The sequence below is a fragment of the Varanus komodoensis genome, unplaced genomic scaffold (assembly GCF_004798865.1).
Source record: "Varanus komodoensis strain SLA01 unplaced genomic scaffold, ASM479886v1 scaffold1, whole genome shotgun sequence".
Taxonomy (NCBI): domain Eukaryota; kingdom Metazoa; phylum Chordata; class Lepidosauria; order Squamata; family Varanidae; genus Varanus; species Varanus komodoensis.
The window spans coordinates 49,591,069-49,614,180 of NW_025335268.1; the positions used below are offsets into that span (position 1 = coordinate 49,591,069).

The 23,112-nt window shown below is 41.6% G+C and overlaps 1 protein-coding gene across 6 annotated transcripts; it reads right to left on the minus strand.

Moving 5' to 3' along the window:
* Positions 1-1,663: 1,663 nt before the first annotated feature.
* RNF146 (ring finger protein 146) lies at positions 1,664-16,280 on the minus strand. Of its 6 annotated transcripts, none has more exons than XM_044425060.1 (4): positions 16,133-16,280; positions 9,553-9,708; positions 5,233-5,414; positions 1,664-3,403 (listed from the first exon to the last, which is right to left on the minus strand). In XM_044425060.1, exon 4 carries the CDS (start codon positions 3,400-3,402, stop codon positions 2,353-2,355), a length of 1,050 nt encoding a protein of 349 aa, XP_044280995.1. In that variant the 5' UTR covers position 3,403; positions 5,233-5,414; positions 9,553-9,708; positions 16,133-16,280; the 3' UTR covers positions 1,664-2,352. The 6 variants fall into 6 exon arrangements, with proteins under 6 accessions (XP_044280995.1, XP_044280979.1, XP_044280970.1 ...); XM_044425044.1 differs by lacking the exon at positions 5,233-5,414 and adding an exon at positions 11,903-12,007 and having other exon boundaries at positions 16,133-16,271; XM_044425035.1 differs by lacking the exon at positions 5,233-5,414 and having other exon boundaries at positions 1,664-3,405; positions 9,556-9,708.
* Positions 16,281-23,112: the final 6,832 nt, after the last annotated feature.

Below are 23,112 nucleotides of genomic sequence, written 5' to 3' on the forward strand. Positions count from 1 at the left end.
TTGAGCTTTAAGATATTTAACATTAATACATGATTAATCCTCATGTTATCAATGTAATTTTGGAAAGGAAAGCTGCTAGTTTTTCTTGGCCAGAGAAAGTACCTGATTGGGCCCAAATTCGATTCTCTCAAGAATGAATATGCTCCATATTCTCCTGTCTCAAAAATTGGAAGCAAGTAAGTATGGTTTTGATATGCTATGCATAGCACATTCTAGCATACAGATGTTTTTCTTTTTAACTTGAAAAAAAGCTTCAAGATTGATGTGTTATTGCATCTTTTCTTTTTTACAGTTCTGGTATTTGAGTTACTTGCTTCCCAATGATGACCCTGCCAATTTTCTATCATTATACTAGCTTAGGAAATAAGGGTTTATCATAAACAAAGGGCTTATTCATTTTTACACAGAGGGGTACAGATTTGTACTCTTTTTGACAATATTGTACACCCTCAGCGTAACTGTTTGTCTACTTAGAAGCAAATCTCACCAATTCAATAGGACTTACTCCCAAATAGCTAGTTAAATTTCAGCATGAGAATACAAAATGAAAATGACAACAAATTGAGGGGAGCCTGCCATCAGGATGATATATGCCGTAGTCAGTGAAACATAAATCAGAAAGCCGTATTAATGTAGTTAGCTTTAGTGGAACTGCATTATAGATCACTTATTATGACAATGAGTTTTTTGTTGATAAGCTGAACTCGCCATTGACAAGAACATCTTTTAACCTGGTAAATGCACTGGTGAGGGTATGAAATTCCTGTTAATCTGAGAATGGAGAAAAGCATGAGCTGTCCCAAGCAATTGCACTTGCAGTTTTGTGAGTGTATCACAGATACAGGAAGAAAAGTATTCACTTCCTCTCTTCTGAGTTCAAGCAGGATGTAATAGATCCTGTAAAGTGCAGGACTTTTGAATGGAAGACTGCTTCACATAATCACTGTGTAAATACTGAGGCACATATCTGGCTTTCCCTTATGTATAACAGAACATGGTTCATCTGGTCATTATATCATACACTGCTGGTGCATGTTGGGTTTTGGCAGTGAATGCAGTTTGTTAGCAACGAAGTATTATAATGTACACAGTACCTGGCCTAAAAGGCTACAGCAATTTGATAATTACCACTCAAGTTACTGAATACTAGCTGTATTCATCTAAACACTATCCATTAACAAATCCTCATTCAAAGAAGTACAAAATGCTTCACTACACACACACACACACACACACACACACACACACACACATTTCTGATTTAGGTTGTTTAAACGTAAGATATAACTGAAGTATATACTGACAGAGGGTACTTTAGCAGAAAACCAAACCACAGCTGTTACTGGCTGTGGTTTTCTGCTGATTTGCTATCCTTTCAGAATAGGCAAGGAACAGAAGGGGGTCCATTTAATACCACTTTAGCCAATGCCATCTCTTTTCAAGCAGTGATGTTTTTCCACAAGACCCTAAGGTGCAAGCATCTTGTTTTATTTTCTTAATAAGTATATGTTTTAAGACACTGATCATCTTGGAAGCCAAATGTGCTTCTTGCTGATTTTCAGTGGACTTACTCCTAACAATTAACAAAATGAAGTCTCCATGCTTCCTTTGAGAAATGCTTTCAATGCGACATGGGTACTGTCCCATGTGGAAACGGGACAGATTGTTGATAAAATGTAGTTTATTAAATTATAAATTTTTTAACAAAAACAAGACAGAACAAGAAAGACACAAACAAGCTACAGGGACTAGACAAGAGAGCCAATGAAGACACCATGAAGTGTTTACAAGTAAAATTCTGCAACAGAAGTTATTTTACATTTCACTGAGGAAGATGATTCATCTTTGTTTTAGTAAAACATCTGAACTTCAGAAGTCACACCTACTTTATGTTAAAATTAAGCATCTTGCTCATACCCAAACTCATTCATTTCCAGTTTTAATATTCCTTCCATACATCAATCCATGCAGATAGTAAAGATACTTAATGCAACAAATAATGACAGTTCCAAGTTGTACAGTGAATATACATTGGTCAAAAAAAAAGTGGGATAGGATTTTACTGGGGAAGAGGGCTTTACTACCAAAAAAATTGGACATATACAAAACTGGGTTTTGCTAAGTAGCTGTCAAACTATTAACATGTGCCCAGTTTTTGTTAAAACATTGAGTCTTCCAGCCAAAACATGTTGAGACTGCTTTGAAATTTACAGTTAGATGACCAAGTTTGCTTTTCCCTTTCCCCTCCTCCAACACTGAAACACTTTAAATACACTGCTAGGCTGGAGTGCAACGGCAATACAGACAAAATGTACAGGTACAAGACTGAAATTTTAAAACATGGCTCTAGATTTAGACTTCAGTTATTGTGCACTGTCCATCAGGCCTTCTAGATCTTACACTGGTGTTTCCCACCCCACTCCCTGCCACTGGTCTATCCAAGGCTGGCTGATTTGCATTCAGATGTCTCTGCTGAGCAGAGGATACAGGCAGCTGAAGTTGGGCTGACACATCCTCACTATCGCTGCTAGCATCCGACTCTGTTTCCTCAATGGAGGTGTCAAGAACTGGCACCCTACCAGAAGACGATGATTCATGGTCTTCCTCTCCCTCACCCCTATTGCTCCTTTCAACCATACTGTTTCCATTTATTTGCAAGTTGGCAAAAGAGTTCTCTAGAGTGCTTGCATCAGGTGATGGCGTTGCAGGACTTGTCAGCTGACCATCTAGTGAAGGTAAGGGTCTAACAGAAACAGTTGCTAGAGGTTGCCCAGCAGCAACTCCTAGAGCTGGTATGTTGTCTGCACCATCAGCAGAGCTCTCTCGTGCTAGATTGAGAGCATTAGAGTCACAGTCCAACCTAAGCCCAGCCACTCCCTTCTTTGGAATATCTATTATGTCCCGTTTTATTTTCCTGCGACGTCCATGCTCATTTCTCCTATACTGAACCATGTTCTCAAGATCTGCCACATACAAGTACCCAGCAATTAACATTTCAGTGCTCTTTTTACCTTTAGAAAAGGCATCTTCCAGTTCCCTACTGGTACGTTCATCATATTGCCACCAACCATTTCTGCCTTCATAGTACCAAGCATATTCCCCATTTCCTCTGCTGGCTGCTTTGAGTTCCTCAGGTGACAGCAAAGTAGGCTTATCAAGAAAGTCCTCTGGGATCTCCTGCCGACAGAGTGCACATCGCTTTCCCAGCCAGGAAGCTCCTTTCACACACAGATAGCAGAAGACATGTTTACAAGGCAGACTCACAGGGTGGACACATGTTTGCAGACATATAGCACATTCTGGGACCATAAGAGATGGAGTGGTGTTGGAACACGATTCATTTGTCTTCCTGCTCGTGGGAAGCATATTGATTGAGTGATCGATCTCTCCACAACCAGCCATCCTAAAGAAGATCAAAAATAATTTGGCACAATGTTCCTTTATTCTGCTTTGTCTAATCACAAGACTTTACCTGTATAGTTTATAATATTTTAAAGGTACAAAAATATATGTAAACAGGAAAGAATCAGAAGCCTTTGATACACCACAGAATTAAGACTGCAACACATCAATCAGCAATATAACTAGCATGTTTTTATAAAAAGGTGTGGACCATAGACCTTGGATTCAAATTTCAAGATTTACAGTAAGGATGCAATTCTATATATTTGCAGGCCTGTTATCTTAGCGTGCAATCGTACAACTTCCCAACATTGTCGGGGGATTATTTCAATGTCATGAAAGTCAGTATTTCACAGAGTTGTTATTACAATAAAATGAAGCAATTTTACACACACTGGCCAGAGCTTACTGAATTGCAGAATGTAAGTAATTTGCATTTTGTGTGGTAGGGGTGGTGGTACAGTTTCTTAACTATTCAAGTTTAGGAATTCTAACTTCCGTTTCAAACGTGTTTCAAAATATTACCACCTTTACAGAAACAAATATATAGGAAATACTATCCTAGAGTCCAGAGTGCAGGAATAGCTTCCTTACATACTGCATTTTTTTTAATTTCCAGAAGAAATCAATTTCATTCAGTAGTGGCTTAAAGTCAACTAAGTGGCATAACACTGCATCAAACTAAGATATATTAAAAGCAAGTTGTTTCATCCAACAGTAGGCTCCTAGAGATTGATCAAATTACCAGAAGTAAAATATTCATCCAGTATCCAGAGTACAATGAGATAGTATTTCCTAGAAGTTTGTTTTACAAAAAGGACAAATTCTTGTGTCCCAGAACAATGTTAGGATCCTGTTGTGTAATGCTGATTGTGTAAGGAGAATCTTCAGGCACCCACACCATCTGAGGTGATATGAGCAGCAACCAATGGCAGAGGGTTTTTTGTTTTAATTTTGTCTTGCTATGGCATCCTGAATGAATCCTTTCCATTGGAAGGCAAACCAGATACCTAGTTTAATGCCTTTTCAGGCTTTCAAGCAAAGAGCTTTTTATTCTCCCAAGCATCTTCCAGTTTTAAACATCTAATTTTTATTGCTTTTTATTCTGCAGCTGTTCTGATGTTGACAGCTTTTTGTATTTCTTTTTTTAAATTCTGTCAATTCCCTTGGTTCTTATGCATAAAGGAGTAGGATAAAAATATACAATAAATGTTTTATCATATACCTGGTAATTGCAAAAATGACAATATGCTTAGATGCAATGGCTCTGAGAACCCAGTTTATATTTTGGAAACCAGATTAAACAACCCAAAGTCAACCCAACAACAATGCATGGACAATTGTTTGATTAACTCTGTGTTATGTAAGCCCTAAACAATCCAGAGTTTCCACATTTGTTAGCTTCCCACTTGCTTTTTGCCTGTGCTACAATTTAATAGCAATTTCACCCATCAAAACAACAGATACGCTAATGTCCAAAACAGGGTTCAAGGCCTATAGTTGATTTCCAGATGGATGCATTTGGCAAGCACAAGGAAGAAAGATTAAGTACTCTTTGAATTCAATTAAGTTAATTAATTCCATAAGGTCTTTGCTAATTTAGTTCAGCCTTCTGCAATCTAATGCTCACCAGGTATTTCAGACTATAGTTTCTCAGCATTTCTGAACACTAGCCATGATGGCAGGGGCTGATGGATGTTGAAGCACACACCAGGTTGGCTTCAGCATTCAAATAAATTCAGATCCCAGCTCAGGCAAAAATTGCTGTATTAAATTTACATAAAGCCCTATACAACCTATAAAACCATATACAAGTTGGGTGCAGGCTACCTGAGAGTCCACCTTCTTCCACATAAGCCTTCTCAGATCATAAAGTCTTCAGGATAGGCCCTTCGTTCAGGATTTCTACATGCAGAGGCATGTTTTGTGGCAAGGCGGAAAAGGGTCTTCTCAGTGGCTGCTCCCAAGCTGCAGAACTCCGTGACAAGGGAGGCTAATTTTGTTCCTCTTCTCTAAGGTTGACAAGAGAAGGCTTTTTGATTGAAGCAGGTTGTTGAGACTTTATATTTCGTTACTTTTGTCTTTTTAATTAGTGAATGCCTTTGGTTTATTAAGTTAATCAAGTTTAATTTATATTGTGACCTACCTTGAGTGCCATTTTTCTAGGTGAAAAGGTGTGGTACAAATAAAAATACATACTAAGTACTTGATCCTTCTAAGGAAAACATCTCAGCAAGTAAATCTATATCCATCAGAGCAGCAAACCCTTTATCTGCTTCAGTACTAGATAAGTGTCAAGGCAAGATTTTGCATACAGTTCTGCTTATAAGACAAAGCTAAGGTCTCAGCTTCCTTCAAGCAAATATCAGCCACCTCCTTAGAGATCACATTAGTAAAAAATAGAGCAATTTTCCAATAATCTAGTTGTCTTACAAAAGCATGAATTTCATAGTAGTCTTTATTCCACATTTTTTCTGCTGCTACTTGTTCCCCTTCCTAAAGAACTGAAGGAAGGGAGATTACTTTCCAATGGCCTGCATATTACTTCCAAACCACTCATTCACCAAGAGTGAGTCCCAACCTTTCTGTATAGTGGTGGAGGGAAAGGATGGAATTTTTTATGGTGGAGATCTAAGCCACCGCTCTGAACACATCAACAACCTGCTGGCAAACACAGGCAGTTTTCTTTCTAGTTTAGAACTGCAAAGGGTCAAGAGATCTTTCTTATCATTGCACTGAGCCTTCTAAAGCTCAACACAACAGTAAAGAACTCTGCCCCAGCTCAAGCTAGAGAAACCTGGTCATTTTCACCAGTTAGTGAAAAATTACTCCATCATGGAGGTGGAAAAAGGTAATTCAGAATCCTGGAACACACTGCTGCCACAACCAGGAAAATAATGGAACCATTTACCTTCCATCTGAATGGGTTAATAATCCAGTGAAAAATGCTTGTATGACATGTCAGTGAATAAGTTACACAATGTGGATTATTTGTGCAATGACCCAGAGTTTGCCTGACAGATGATCAAGTCTCACTGCTTCTTGTTGTACCACCTGGTCCTCCAGGAAATATCCAAAGACTAAAGCTGTCTATGCTTGCAATCATGAGTCCTGTTGCACTTGTCACAGATTTCCTCATTTTTTCTCCCCAGATGCTTTTCTGAAGTAACAGCCACTGACACTCCATCACAAGTGTCTAAGTGGCACACTGGAGGGGCTGTCAGCTGTTCATCAGCTTTCCCACCCCCCAGGACAAGAAAGTGAGAATATATTTTTGGTTTTGTTTGTTTTTGGGGGGGGGGGGGGGCAGAGCTTTCCAGGCTGTGCAACTTCTAACAGCCAAAATGGGAAAACAAACCAGGACAATGTTCTAGTAAGTGTGTGCTGTCAAAGTCAAGGGTATTTTAACAATGGGCACTGACCAGGTATCTACAAATCAGGAAAAAGTTAGGAGAAGCCAGGATGAGCACAAAGGAGTTCAGCATCACAGTCTGGGAGATCAAGTCAGATATTTTGCTCTGAAGTATTGCTTGGACACTTGCTGAAAAAGCTATCACTGGTGGTGGCTTCTACAAACCTCAGCAAAGGAGTTTTCTAGTTGTAGCTTTCCTTTTTTGGGAAGCATCCAGAAAGTTTAAAGTCCTAATATGCTGGCCCTCACTTATGCCCCAGGCACTATTCTATGATCCTAAGACAGGCTAAAGACAGAATATACATATAATAAATGCAATAAATAAATCAAGCAAGCTAGCTAGCTTGCACTTGAAGAATGATTCTGTCTATGAATGCTGATGCAGATTCTCAGGATAGTGCTAATTTTAGTTGTTGTGTTCCTATGCTGGCCTCTATTGCCTCAATGAGATATCCAAAGCAATACAATTAACCTTCTGTTGCAGTGTCATACGGAGATCGGTGGTGATAATAGCAAACTACCACCAATGCTAAACACAGGAAACAGGTTGTTGTTGTTATTTAACTTCTATACCACCCAATTTATTTATTATTATTTATTACTTATTCGATTTGTATGCTGCCTGACTAGCCATAGGCTGTCTGGGTAGCTCAAATCATTAAATCCAAACAACTTGACACATTACAAAACACACATGATAATACACAATCAGTGTCAGTAGCAATAAAATTGTAAAACTATCAAAATTCAATAAAGCTAAAATACACAAAATAAAAATAAATGCAATATATATAGGCAACCCAAAAATAAAACAAAAACAATTAAAAAGTCTTATCAAAATCTAGCATCAAAACAGATTGGCAGCAGTGCATTAACATAAAACAAAATAAACACATCAATAAAAACAAAAAAATCACCTAATCCAAGTAACTATGGAACAGATGTCTTTATTTGGTGCTGAAAAGCCAGGAGAGTAGGCACCAACCATATCTGCAATGGAATCGAGTTCCAAAGTGTGGGTGCTATGCTCATAAAAGCTCTCTTCACTGCAACTCCCCTCTCACTTCACTGGGCTGAGGAACATGGAGGAGGGCTTCAGATGAAGACTGTAATGACCAGGCTGGTATGTATGCAGAGAGGTGTTCCTTTATATAACCTGATGTCAACCCTTTTAGGGCTTTGTCTGTTTTTGTATTTACATTTTAAATTGGTCCCAGACAGCACCTAGCAATCAGTGTAGCCTGAGTGGGACTGGTGTGATATGCTTGCAAATGCTGGTCCTAGTAAGTGGGCGTCTCACCAGATTTTGCACACGTTGCAAGGTCCAGACCATTTTCAAAGGTAGCCCCATGTAGAGCGCATTACAATAATCCAAGCAAAAGGTTACCAGTGCTTGGATGACTGTAGCAAGGCTCTGCTCATCCAAGTAGGGACACAGCTGACAGATCAGGTGAAGTTGATAAAAAGCACTCCTGGAAACTGAGTCCACCTGGCTCACCAGGGATAGCTGGGGTTCAGGCATATACCAAGGCTGCAAATGTTATCCTTTAGGAGGAGCACATCCCCATCCAGAATAGGTAAAAAATTCCCCAGCTGAACAGACTAACAGTGTCTCCATCTTATCTGGACTAAGTCTCAGCTTATTGGTCCACATTCAGCCTGTTACCGAACTCAGTCTGAGGAGTGGAAATGGGCTGAATAGCTGAAGCTTAAGCTCGCTGGACAGTTCACAACTGGTGCAAGACTTGTTACTGTGTTTGAGCCAGTTATTTATATTATCAAATATAAGCTGCACCTTAACTCTCAATTCACAATATTGCAACAACTACAGTAACAGGGATTTTCTGAAAATGCTACCAATGCAAATCAGGTTCATTTGCACTGGGTCATCTGCATAGGAAAATGTTCAATCTGCATCAGTTTGCAGAGATAGCAAGCTTGTGTCCCTCCAGATGTTTTGGTCTACACTGTAGACTATCACAGACAATGTTTACTAATGGGGATCACAGTCCAAAACATCTGGAGAGCCACAAATTGCCCATGACTGTCCTGCCTGAGATAGATGTGATTTAGTATGTCAAGCATACTTGTATTTAATAAACAAACTAAAAAAAATACTATGTGCTAGATTATTTTTTGGCTGAATGCATCACAAGTATTTAACCAGAAATACCTGAAATAAAAGTTTAAATGACACTTAATGTGATTTAAATGGTACACCATGTAGAAATATGTATTAGAATATTTGTAAATAAAATAAAGATAATTGCATCTACTTCATTTACATTGCTTAAGTTTAAGGAAAAACCACCTTCACTTAACTGTTAACATACTCATTAATATTAGCAACTCAAATAAATGTGCAGGAAATGCTGAGACAATTCATTTTAATAGACCTCTTTTCCACTAAGTTTGTTGGGGAGTTCCTTTTCATTGTCACTACTGATTAGTTCCATTCCATCCATTTCTGAGACGTCATTGAAAGAAATACATCTACAGATTCTCTGTAAGAGACACCACTGACTACCTGGAAAGTATTAATGAGAACTATGGACCTTCAATGCTTGCCAGTTATAACTGCAATTGGTATACATTCATTTTTCTCATGTGAAACTAATTTTCCCATTGAGAAACAAAGTTCTAGAAAAAAAGCTGTTTTGAAACTTCTGCACAGAAGAATTTTCCAGGCTGCACACCACTGGACAGATACAAGATATATAACACATTGATAATCTTACCTTTTTTGTATTATTATTGCTGTTCCTGGAACATACTGCAAAATTAGGAGGTCATCTTTAAATGCATCGAATGAGAACCAAGTGTCCTGTTTTTGATGGATAAAGCTTATTCCTCTTTCATATTCCTTCCTTGATACAAGTAATGTCAGATTTCCACTGCAAGTTAACAGGAAAATAAAGTATTATCAAGCCTGGTAACTACATTTTTGTATCACCATTCTACTCAAGCACGCATGATGCTTTGCGGTTTGCAACAGAGCAGATATTACACACATGCCCAAACACAACTGTGTAAGAAAGAATAATGATCAAATTCAGTTATCCACTATGGAATGATTCTGAGACAGTTTGAGAGAGAAGAGTCCAATTGCACTTAGTCCCAATCAGGCCAATAGTTGTAGGGAGTGACACTGACCTCAGCTGCCATGATGCCGAATGTCTGCTGATACAGGTGGTCATGGGAGTAGAGAAGACAAAGAGTAGTTGGTTCCAAAGCCAGTAGTCTTCCAACTGGAAGTCCTCTGACTAGGAATTCAATGACATATTAAAGGGTAGGTTCCTCAACATGATGCCCATAGGTACCAAATTGCCTGCAGATACCTTTTACAGCAAAGGCACCTTAAATTCAAATTTTCCCACTAAGTGCTTTCCTTCCTCATGCACCATTATCTCATGGCAACCTTGCAAACCACCCAAACAAATGTTACATATTGCTTCACAGTTTGTAATCAGTCCTGTGGAGTTCACTGTTTAAAACACAATGCTTTGTGTCTAGACAACTATATAAATAAGCAGCATTATATTTCACTAGCTCCGAGAGTTTATGTTAAAAGACACTTTTATTGAACTTGAGGGTGCACTTCCAATTACCTACACAGATACATTTAAGTGGAATTTATATTGGACATACATCTCATATGGATACAATGGAGTAAATTAAGAAACTGACAGGTCCTGCTAAAGGATTAATAACAAGTAATTTAAAGAACTTAGGGGAAAAAATAGCTGATCTTCCAGTTAAAAGTTCTGAATGCACTGCACTCTGCACTGAAGTCTTTTCCATGCTATATGGAATTGCTTTACAAGTTTTTATCTTTTTAAAAGAACTGCCACCAAGTGAACAAGTGTCATGATTTTTCTTGAACTTTCCTATGCTGATGGCAGATACACATAAATCAGGTTACTGAGTGGCACATGAAGGCCTGATTCCTATGTTAACAACAAAAATTAAGTTAAACTTGTAACTCCATATATTTTATGTAATGCTCCCTTGTCCTCCTTTTTCCTCTCTACTCCATAGTGCACTGCCTACACTTTCAAACACAGATTTACATCCTCATCTCTTATCTTCTTTTCCTCTATACCCTTTAACATTCTTCTGCATCTTGACCACCACAGCTTTGGAACTCAGTTCCTCACAGAATGCCATTTTCCACAGAGATCCCTTTGCACTGCTACCTCTTTGTTCAGCCCTTACTCTCTCCCCAACCCTGGATTTATTTGTTCTGTTTCCTGACACTTTAATCCTCCTTGTTGATCCAGCATAAGAAATGCGTAAGACTTCACCTTCCTAGAGATTTATAAAGTGAATGAGTCTTAGGCTGCAATCTTATATGCCTGTGAGTAGATCTTACTGAACACTCCAAGGCTTACTTTGAGAAGACATACTTAGGCTGGCACTATAAACACAGAACCGGGCCATGCAATGTGCCTAGAGATTTTATCAGGATAACTAGCAAAACTGGCACAATTCCATAACATTGCTTTGTATCCAGGAGGATTAGAGGAACCAGTTATATACAGTGATGCAGCCATTCTCCCACCTCCACTTTAGGATGGCTTAGGTAAGCCTTAGAGGTTTCCATAAAGAGAAAACAATTGGAGCAATAGGTACGGACAATTCTCCTAGGTGAGCCTCAGCCAACCTACAGGCCTTATGTTGCACAAAAGAGCAATTTAATCCTATTAATAGTCCACCTTATCCAGTAAATTTACTGATCAGAAAAGACAGATACAGAGTTAAGATACAGAGTTGCCTTCAAAATCTTCAGAATATGCTACCCTGTGTCACACCAGCAAAACTGAGTCAGTCTCCAGTCCACTGAACCAAAGGAAAGTGAGAAAACTAAACCATCAAATATAAAAAGAACTCTAAACTTAAAGCTTAAATTTAAAATACAGTGTGCCTTCTACTAAAATGAACATGTGATCTTCCTTAGGAGACCAATCATAGCATCTTTAAGAGCACTTTTTAATGGCTATAGTTTTGCCATAGGTTTCACAAGAAAGTTTGTAAGTTTTTTCAGTTAACTTCATCCAATCTGCAATGTACTGAAGACCCAGTACTTACATGCCTCTTAGCTAGGATTATACTTTCATCTTTCTATAAAAATGTTGTGTTCTTTACTCTGTGTGTTCTCACTTCTTTGCGACCACTGCAATCAGTAAGCACTGTCTGAAACAGAAAATTCTGTCAGTGCCTCTGAATAGTCTTTGGCTTGAAGAACAGCACGGCAAGTTTCAGAGGCAGAGATACATTGCTAAGATCACTAAAAAAAATTGTTCTAACTTGCACTAACAGTTTACTGAAGTAAGTCCTCGCGCTTAAGAACGGGAAAGGAAAAGGGGAAAAAACGGGGTACATAAGATATGCAATCCCCAAGTTATTAGACAATGAATATACCCAGAAGAGTTATGATAGCTATCAAAGTAGGAAAGGGACACAAATGGGTGACAGAATGGGTCAGGAAGTAACAAACAAACACAGCTAGCTGGTGAAGGCTTCAATAGGCTGGTAATAAGATGCTACACAAATGCAACTAGAGCTGCTTAGCTATTAAGTAAAATTGGGAGAATGACCCCTGATGTTAAGTGATCTCTTCTTCAAAACACAAATTGTTCCTACAAAGCAAAGGCCCAGTGAGCACACAGAAAGGTCAAGTGTTGTGGCTCATTTGAAGTTTTGGAAAAAACCTTTTTAAAATGAACTATGACTCAAGTATAAGTTGAGTAAAATACTGTCAAGCCTAAGTTCAACACACCGCAGCAAACAAAGATCATTGGAAACAAGCAAGGGAGGGGGAAGGAGAATACCCTTTCTCAGTACAGCCACCACAGTTAAGTTTAGAACAACTCTGTTAATTTATGTGGCCACAACCATTTATAGAAGAATTGCAATGTAGAAGGATAGGCCTGCACTTGCACTGAACACAGAATGCATGGGAGCGCAACCATTTATACCCCAAATGGCAGTGCAGCTACTGCAGTCAACAATGTCCATCAGAAGGTAGCACCTGGCTCTCTTTCAAGTTGCTACTGTTTAATGTCATTAGCCATCAATTTCCCAACATGTAGCAGTGTGTGTTCAGATATACTTGATATGTTTTCCTGAGAGAAAATCCTGTGTACCATAATGTTCAAATGGTATTGATATGCATTAATAAAACAATGTATTGCTTTTCTCTGAAACAGAATGCCATTCAAAATTCACAGTAAAGCCCATTTAATACTTGGTGAACACAAGAATGATTTACCGACTTATTTAACAGAGATTTCAGACTCAGACTACTTCATTACACACAAATACAGCAAGATCTTATTTTGAGATGTGTACCAAACAAAAGACCAGTTTTGTTTCTGCTATCTTTATGTCACTACATATAGATGACTAAATCCTGTTCTATCTTGACCATATGTTTGATCTTCAGTGCTCCCTTGTACCATAATTTGATGTATGAACATCAAATGTAAACATAAACTTAGTAAAACATTGGTGGCCATCTTACAGCTGGTGACAAAATCTGACTCTTTTAAGAAAACACACAAAAACCAACTTAACATGCACACTACAAGATAATCGGGTTTCTGATATAGCCTATCTGATCTGCTGTTCTTCAAATATAAGCAACATGGTGTACATTTATCAAAAACTAGATTACAAACTAATTCACATATCCCGCTTACAAACAAAACACAGAAAAACCCAAAGTTCAAAGAACTGTTACAACAAAAGAAGTATTTTAATTGTAAGCACTTAGTTGCCATTTTCAAAGTTCTGAAAAAGTACTTTTGTGTACATTACTTTCTGTCCCTGTTATCTTATTACAATATATACTCAAGTATTAAGACATAATGTTGAAAACACCACCAGAAAGAATACACAAAGCAGTCAAAATCATACTCATCTCACCTATATTTTGAGGGATTAGGGCAGCCTTCTTCAACATGGTATCCACCAGATGTGTTGCACTCCAAAACATCTGGAAGACACCAAGTTCAAGAGCAATGTATAGAAGAACAATAAAACAATGATTGCAGAATGGAAATGGCAGCCCTAACCAAAACTACAGCAAATGATGATATACATTTAGCACCAGCATATGCACAAGAGAAACCAACAAACTTGCTTTTCAATCTAGTTACAGTTTATTCAGCTGTCATTAGCAGATTTTCTGTACTGCAAAGTCTAAAATGAAAAGGAGATGACTAACATTTAGTGATAAGTCAACAGAGAACTATGTTTTGTGAAGTATAAAGAAAAACAGCAGGCATGCAGGGAATCTGATGTAGGCATTCTGAACAAGGGAACTAAAGCTACGTCCAACCATTTCTCAAATTGGCTACAATGAACCACACCCAATGGCTTCATCCACCAGATATCTTTCTCACTGTTCAGTGTTTAACACTAACAGTTAAATAAGCACCTTTACCTGCCTACACTGTCAATGAATGTACATCTTCCACAATAACAACAAATATTCATATTTATATTTAGAGAGCCAGTGTCGTGACTAGAGAGCCACACGAGGGACTTTTGTTATCTGTATTATAGTCCCCACTCAGTCATAAAACTACTGTGTGACTGTATAAAGTTGGGTGACTGTAAAGGTACACCCTCAAAGGTGTGTTGCTGTTGTGTAGATAAAATGGAGCTAAGTAAGCCACACTGGGTTTCTTGCAAGAAGAAAAAAGGTGGGAAATAAATACAATGTAATGATGAGAACAATAAAATTTGAGAAGTTATGGCCTAAGAATGATTGGATTGGTACTTGCGCATACTTCCACATTTCTACCTCCAAAACCTTTGCTCCAGATGCTGTAGCCATTGAGTTAAAACTGAAGTACAGTATGAAAATGCATTCTCAACTTTACAGACATTTTGGACTATTTCAAGTAATTCTTCCAGATGGTAGTTTTACTTGTTCTCAGGACACTTCATAAAGAAAAAGAAAAGAAAAAAAGACAGAGTGACAAAGCTGGCTGGGAAATGACAACAGCTGTAGTCCAATACATCTGGTTGGACTAGATGTATTGGACTGTCACCAGGTTGTGGAAGGCTGATATATAATGAAATGTTAACAGTGTCTCAATTTTATCCAACACAGCACTTAAGCCTCATGTGTTTTTCTGGATGCAGCTCTACCAAATAATTTAATTCAATTATCAAAAGGTCCCATGATCATAGCTTCAAGTTAAGTATCTCAGTTTCTCTTAAACTAACATATCTACTATAAATAAAGGCATCCAAATTACATGCCACCACCTATCTATGTAAAATATGTCTGCTGTATTTCACCTATGTTCAAACCAGCTCACAACATAAATGCATCTATCAGTAATCACAGTACCCTCATGGTGACACACTTGGAATTCCAGGTACCTTTTCTTATCATGTGGCTCTTTGTTCTGTTCCCCACAAAGCCGGAGACAAGGTAAGATCCAAGACCCTTCCTACACACACATTTTTCCACACAGTCTCCATGGTTCAGTTACCATCTGAGAGGAAAGGCAGGAAAAGCGCAACCAACCAGATTTTTTTAAAATTCTGGAAGAAAGCTTTCTGGTTAAATTGGTAATAGTAAGCAGTCCAAGAAAGTGTCCTCTCACTTGGAATTATATACTGCTCATGAAACGCTCAAGGCGGCTTCTCCCCCAGTTTTGCCTCATCTTCAGTCTCTAAAGGTTGAGGGAAGAGAGCTGGGATTATGCTACGTTTTCGCTGGACCAGCAAAATGAAAGGCGAGCGAGCAGGCGAGCGAGAGAGACAGCAACTCAGGACCGAGACGCCGTGACAAGCACGGCCACAACCCAAAACATTCCCGCTGCCCACCTCCTCCCCGCTGCGCGCGCGCGCGGGGTGGGAGGATGGGTGGGCTGGAGGAGGAGCGGGACCAGAAGGGCAGAATGGAGCCGAGGATGGCCATTTCCAACAAGTGACCGCACGAGCCGGGGCGAGGGGAGGGGAGGGGAGGGGCGGCGCGCGCGAGAGGCCAGTCCCGGCGCGCGGCCCGGCGCGCGGCGCCCCGAGAGCCCGCTCAGGGCGGGCGGGCGGCGGCGCGGGGCCTTTGTTCGGTTCTCCGCTGCCCGGAAGGAGAAGGGCGAGAGAGGAAGGGGGTCGGGGGAGGACGGGGCGGCTTTCTCGGAGGCAGGGCGCGCAGCAGGCCCCGGCCCCCTTACCCAGGCGCCGCCAGAGCCCACCCCTGGGCGTCGCTAGAGGAGAAGGAAGCCCCCATCCCCAAACGGCAGCGTTCGGGACGGGAAAGGCTGGGGCGCCACGCAGCTCGGCCGTCCGCGCACTCACCTTCCGCACAGGCTCCGGTGCGCCACTGCCTGATTCCGCTGCCGACGGTGAGAAGGGGACAACAGCCGCCGTCCGCGAACGTCCCTCCAGCGGCCGCCGTCTCTCCTCTTGCGCCGCCGCCTCCGCTTGACGATTAGGCTGCGCCGCCCTGCCCCCTCCCTCCTTCCCTCCCTCTCCCTCTCCCTCTCGCGCTCGCTCGCTGGCGCGCTCCCTCCCTCCGCGAGAGGCCGCCGCGAGCCAGTGCGTTCGAGCTCCGGCGACGTCAGCACGCAAGGAGGACGGGGCGAAGCGCTGGAGACGGAGGGGTGGGAGGGGTCAACCCAAAGGGGCCACCAAGCGGGGACGGAGAACGGAAGGAGAGCCGTCGGCCTGGGACAGCGCGGGTGCGGCCGCCTGGCCGAGGGAAGCCCGCAGGCAGGAGTGCCCTCGTGTCGCTGGGCTCGTCTCCGTCTCGATTTGCCCCCGGGAACGAGGTCCCCTCCGTGGGTGAGATAGCAGTCGATCCGTGCTGCACTGAGTTGCATGGGACTGGCGCCTGTTGCAAGCTTTCGCTCTTGGAACTCACGGCCTCCTACGGTAGTTGTGTGGCAAGTGCGATGCCAGGTGATCTCTTCTCCCTAGAAATACTTCTACGAGGGCAGCCTTGAACAGGGATGTGTAACTTCAGTTTTTAAAAAACACGTTCTAAGAACTTTCAGTGCATGGTGAATGACAACAGCAAAAGCCTGCAGTCTGAAGCATACTTACTTGAAAAAACACACACGACTTGCAATGTTTTAGAGGGAATGTTTCCCTGCAGCGTGGATCATTTTCATACTTAGACCCGTGCAAGTACATGTACTTTTTACTGCTGCATTATTTCAGCAATTACAACATTCTTACATCAACAAATCTCAGTATACACAAGAGAAATAGTTTGATCCAGGGTTTGGGGAAACAAGACAGTGGATTCTTTCCAAAATAAGATCTCTGAGAAACAAGAAGGAAACCAAGATTTGCAGAAGTACACGTTTATTTAAAAGACCTAAAGGTGGAAAGATCGCCAAAAATGACCCAATGAAGATTCAGCATGCTTAGCAGCCATGGAATAATGAGTGTTAGTTGGGAAAGGAAAATTGAAAGCTGGGTGGGAAGAGAAGAAATGTCTTGCTTGAACCTCTGGCAACTTCTACTATCCCAAATGAGACCATGGCTGGCTTTCCAGAACCTGGATCACACTGTAGCATCTTGTTCTAGGCTTTCCTTGCCAGATGTTTCAGACAAGCAGTAGATTGCTGTGGGAACAACCCAGACAGCTTCCTTTATTGGACAGCATGGGAATATAATAAATGAACAGATAATTCAACCTTGCTTGGCTTGTGAGTCATCTCACTATTAGGAACAAAATGTTGAACTAGCTAAATTTGTGGTTGGGATCCTGCAAAGGCTGTTCTAGCACCCTAACGTTAGAACAACTGCATGAAAGATGGGTCCAGTCCTGGAATCCTGTGAATAGGATTATTGAATTAGCTGGCAACCATCTTTTCAGGCCTATTTCTTTGCCCATGTTTCCCCTTGAGCTTTACAGTTTAGCTGCCATAGTTACTTGTGCAATTGACTTTTGCACAGTCTTTGATTCAGTGCCCAAGCTGGTGGTGCCAAAGTAAAAAAGTGTAAAGGCAGACCTTTCCCAGAAATTCAGCTATCAGGGTAGATATGATCATACTTTAAAGAGCTAGCTTAAGCATTACAAGCATAATTCTTTTACTAATCTTACTTCTGCTCTTTGGCCTAAAGTTAATAGAAGCATTGTCTTTTAAGTGGTCTTCATTAATAAATGCAAAGTAAAAAAGCTCTATAATATTTCTAAAAGGAACTCTCAGAAGATGACTGCATAAAAATCAATGCTTTAAATCTTCTAATGCAAAGCAGATACAATTATGGTTATGCAGTACTTACCAAAAGTGCAGTAAGCAAGTGGGATTGGTTTGTTTGAGTGTCCAAAAATAGTAGCATTGATAAAAAATAGTACTATGATGTCAGTCCTTGCAGAACTAAACAATATTCTCTGTGTGAACCAAGTTGTGTATGAGTACAGCCTGCCGTCTGTTTCTGTGATTATTATGATTATTATTCCAAGCTCAGTAATAATAGAAATGGCTGCTGGCTAGTATGAGTTGGGACTGTAAAAACTCCAGTTCACAAGGAGATTTCTTCATTTGAGCCATTCACAGGAAGAGTCCAATGGTGGTGAGGAGGAGAAATAAGCAAAAGTAAACACCCTGGCTGCACACAATCATGGAGGGGCAGAATTCCATAGTTACCATCAGCAGCGTGACTTGCCATCTTGGGTGGGCCTGAGCAGGAGGACTTTTGCCATGGGTAACAAGCTACCCAGAATTCATGGGCCATTGGAGGCTCTGGATGGCTTGTTACCTATGACAACAAGCAACCCTAGCTTGACAGGGCACCTTGACAAGACACAACAAGCTGCACTGTAATTATGCAAATCCCATCTGGCATGTATATAGCATGTGCAGTTGTGGAGAGGGAGGGTGAGGACAAGTCATTGTGGCTTATTTTTGTTCTGTGATTTTGCAAAGTAGAGTGCTACTGATGTGGTTCTGAATCTGATACAAGGTGAGTGCTCTAGGCTGGGAACCGCTCTGTCGGCAGTCACGCTTAAGTATTTTAGTCAGAGCTTGCTTAATCATGATCCCTTTAATACAGTCATAGGGTTGTTGCTTGCAGAAATTTTTAGTTAGTTTTGTCTTAAAAATAAACCCAAAGTGACTTAAAATAAAATGGTTAAAAACATAAAAAATACAACATAGTTACAACCAATTTGCATTAAAAATACCAAAACACAGTATGACAAGTAATACATCAATATCGGCTATTACCAAAACAACCAATGCATACAGAATCCTCCATATCCTCTCAAATGCCTAGGAGTGGAGGAAGGCCTTTACCTGATACCAAAAGCAATGCTGGTGACAGGCAGGTCTCACTGGGGAAAGCATTCCACAGTCATGCGGCCACCAAGGAGAAGGACCTCTCCCTTGTTACTATTTTCCAAATCGATCTTGGAAAATGGACTCTGAGGAGGGCATCAGATGTTGATTTCAGTATATGGGTACATTCATACTAGGAGGGGCACTAAGTCTTAGAAAACATGATTGCCCTTTTGGACCAATTGTGCGCACGCACTCAGAAGAGTCCCTTACATGTGTGCAAGAGGAGGAAAATTCCCATGAGAACCAGAATGTTGATGAAGAGCTATTTCTGGTGTCAGCAGAACAATCTTTACTCCCCAATTTCACAGATGCTGAGAATGAGCCAGATAAGGAAGTTCAGGGAGAAGTCAAAACAGAGGTGCACAAAGAGGTCCATTTGGGAGTAGATGGGAAAACAGTCTCACAAGTTGCTGAGATGGAATGTGAGAACCAAGGAGATAAGAGGCAAGGAACTTTCGAGGATGCTTGTTCTTGCAGGTGCAGGCGCAGACTGGGACAGCTAGAATCAAGACTGACTGAGCGATGCAAAGAGAGGAGTCACAACATTCTGTCCTTGGAGGGGCAGCCACGAAGGATTCATAGACCCAGTGTGGGTTGAAATTAGGTAGAACGAGAGGATAACTTTCTAGCTGGTGTGACTGTAATTGTAATACTGTTTAGTAAAAAGACATTTGTAGTATCAACTGGAGTAATTGCTTTCATTGGGAAGGAGCGCCAGCTGCACGACACCAATGTTATTACTCATTTGTTCTTGCAGTTGTTGTTGTAAGCTTACTCTTTATGTTTCTCTTTTCTTGGGAGCAGTTTCCTGTTTTCTAGTTCATTATGATTTTGTCTTGTATGTGGTAACTCCCTTCAATCTGCATATGAAAATCACTTGTTTATATTTCTCTCTCTCAAGGGTCTTTTGTAATTCAGTTGGCAAATAGTATCACATATTCATGTCTTCATCATTCTGGAGTGTGCAGCCAAATTATTATTAAACAGACTATATTGGAAGATAAATATAAGAATAGTCCTCAGAGGGCATCCTGGGCTTTGCTGTCACTGGCCAGTAGTCTGCTGACAGATGCCTAGCAGTAAAATCTAATTGGGCCATCCATGATCCTCTGAACTTGGAGGATTGTAGGCATCTTATGCAGAATGGGACGTCTCTTGCCTCTGTGCTCCTCCTGCCTTGCAAAGCAGCTAAATGTCTGATTTTGGTCATCTAGCTGAGGTCTGTTGGATGGGGGCAGGGGAAAGGATGCTGGAGCACAGCCAGGATATGCCATCTTCTCTCATCCCACCACCGAGAACATTCTCTACACTCCTTCTCTGAGTCACTCCCAAGACGTGGATCATGCAGCTGACATGGTTCTCTCCATGCTGGCTCTGAGAGCAGAAGAGGAATCTCATCACAGAATTCCTGCTCCAAGAAAGCTGGAAGTGATCTCTGACCTTGGTTCTGCAAAACTGAATGAGCCCATGGCCCCCCTGCTGCTGTCTAGGGGGAACAGGGTCACTTTGCTCATTTACTATAAAATTTCTACAGTACAGATTGCCACTATGGTCAGCAGAACTGCCTATCAAATCCTCGCAGATATAAGAAGACTTCTCACTAGGCTCAGTCTTCTGCTGCATACTGTTGCCAGCTTTTTATTGGGCACTGCTCATTTCCCAGTGGTGAGTAATTGTTATCTTTTAAATTCATGTGGAGCAGTGTGCTGTTCTTCCACCCACAATGTATTGTTACGTCATTTGAACTTGGACCACTGACTCCTTTGCGGGTGAGAGAAATTGGCTAGCAGGTTCCATAGCAAGCAGGTCCCACGGCTAGCAGGCAAGCACCATGACCAGCTGTCCCTTGAGGGTGTGTTGTGTTGTGCTGTGTTTTCTGTTTTGGTTTGCTTTTGGGGGAACGGGGGTTTTTGTTTTTTGGAATCTGATAAGCACAGACATACGTTTCAGCCCCAAACCACTCCAAGGCAGTGTATGTGTTTACATTTCTGCTTTTCCAAGCACCTAGAGACTTAGAACAAAGTGCAAAATATGTCCCACGATGGGAGTTAAAAGCAGAGGAAATGTTTGCGACTCTTGCTATGAAGGGGCAACCCCCAAGACTTTAACTTTAACATTACATGTTTTTAATTTTTTTTTTAAACATAGAAATTGCAGGGAGCCCTTCCAATGTGTTGATGGGACACTTTGAAGAAAATGCTCATAGCTGTCAAAAAGGGGGTTGCCCTCTCCAAAAACAAAAGGGGCAGGAAGGAAGGGGGGAGGCTGCAGTGAGCCCCAGATGGCTGGCAGCAACACCTGTGATTGATGGGAGAAATGAAGGGTTCCTCTTTTCGTGTCCCCTGGGGTAGCTATAAGAGCAGGGTGGGAGAGGGGGCCGAAAACCTATGGTGACCCAATGGTCTAGTGGGGCCGACTGTGTGCTGTTGACATGACAACCAGCCCACAGTGGCTTGCTGCCACCGTGGGTTGTTGTGACATGCAAATACGCCAATTAGCTCCCCCACAATTGCAACTCCTTTCTGGAGCAGTTAGTGTGGCAATCATAAGCAATAGCTGCTTTCAAAAGGAGATATGAAAAGAGTGATTGCAGCAGTAACTGGTTAGAAAGGAAGCCACACAAGTTGCGGTGGGGGGTGGGGGGCAATATTTCCCTTCTCCGGACTTGCTGGAAATTCCAGGATGTGCTGAAAGGGAGGTGCTGAAATGACTCTGTGCAAAAGTGGAGAAATGGCATTGCCAAAGGTGATCTGTGTCCCCAACCACCTTTTGTTCCACCTGTGCCTTGCATTTCAGTGCTTCCTTGACAGCCAAAACATACAGAGAAATCGACACAGTAAATTTACACACACTTGAAAGTGCATTCCTGGGCACATATGAAGAAAAAAGGAGAAAAAACCCTACAATCCCAGTTGTGTACTTCTGAAGCACCAAGAAGAAAAGCCAGGGATGAAGACGGGTAGCAGTTGGAGTGGGGTGAGGGCTGGAACGAGACTGATGGGTTTTGCTGAAAAGGTGCCTGGGATATCAGCCAGAGTCAGCTGAAGGACGGAGGAGGAGGAGGAGGAGCAGGAGGAGGAAACAAGCCACGACAGGCTTGATCATAGCCATTTGTTGTTGCTAGTCATGAAGTCGTGTCTGACCCACCACAACGCCATGGACAACATTCCTCCAGGCCTTCCTGTCCTCCATCATCCCGCGGAGTCCACTCAAGCTCACGCCAACTGCTTCAGTGACTCCATCCAGCTACCTCATCCTCTGCCGTCCCCTTCTTCTTTTGCCATCTATTGTTCCCAGCATCAGGGTCTTCTCCAGGGAGTCCTTCCTTCTCATTAGGTGGCCAAAGTATTTGAGTTTCATCTTCAGTATCTGGCCTTCTAAAGAGCAGTCAGGGTTGATCTCCTCTAGGACTGACTGGTCTGATTGCCTTGCAGTCCAAGGGACTCGCAGGAATCTCCTCCAGCACCACAATTCAGAGCCCTCAATTCTTCGGCGCTCAGCCTTCCTTATAGTCCAACTTTGCCATGGGTTTTTCCACACTGTTGTTCAACCCACTGTGGCTTATTTGCAGGGTGGATGAGTGTGATATGTATCCCTGCCCTTCATGCATGCCAAGAAGCAAAAGTGGGGGGGGGGTGATGTACCACTAGATGCAGCAACAAGAGAGAGGATAAAATGGGAACCCAGGAGAGACCAGCAAGATCAAATAAATACTTGCAGTGGGGCTTTTCAGATACAAACATTGTTGGAAAACAGGGTGTCTGTGGTTAGCCATCTAGAAATCTTTGCAGGCAGCTCAACAATTTAATAATGTTTTGCAAGGGATTGGGGCAAAATTCTGCTTGCTTTTTCCTATATAATCCCTTAGCAGGGGATAGTGTTTCCCTTCCCTGCCCTATATACTTGTGAGCATGGCATACAGTTTGTCCCATAGGATTTTGTGGGGTTGTTTTTGCAAACAATGGACTGCATGACTTCATAGCA

Bases quoted from the DNA above. Each gene is read 5' to 3' on its own strand.
- RNF146 (XM_044425035.1), bottom strand. From the start codon at position 3,402: ATGGCTGGTTGTGGAGAGATCGATCACTCAATCAATATGCTTCCCACG.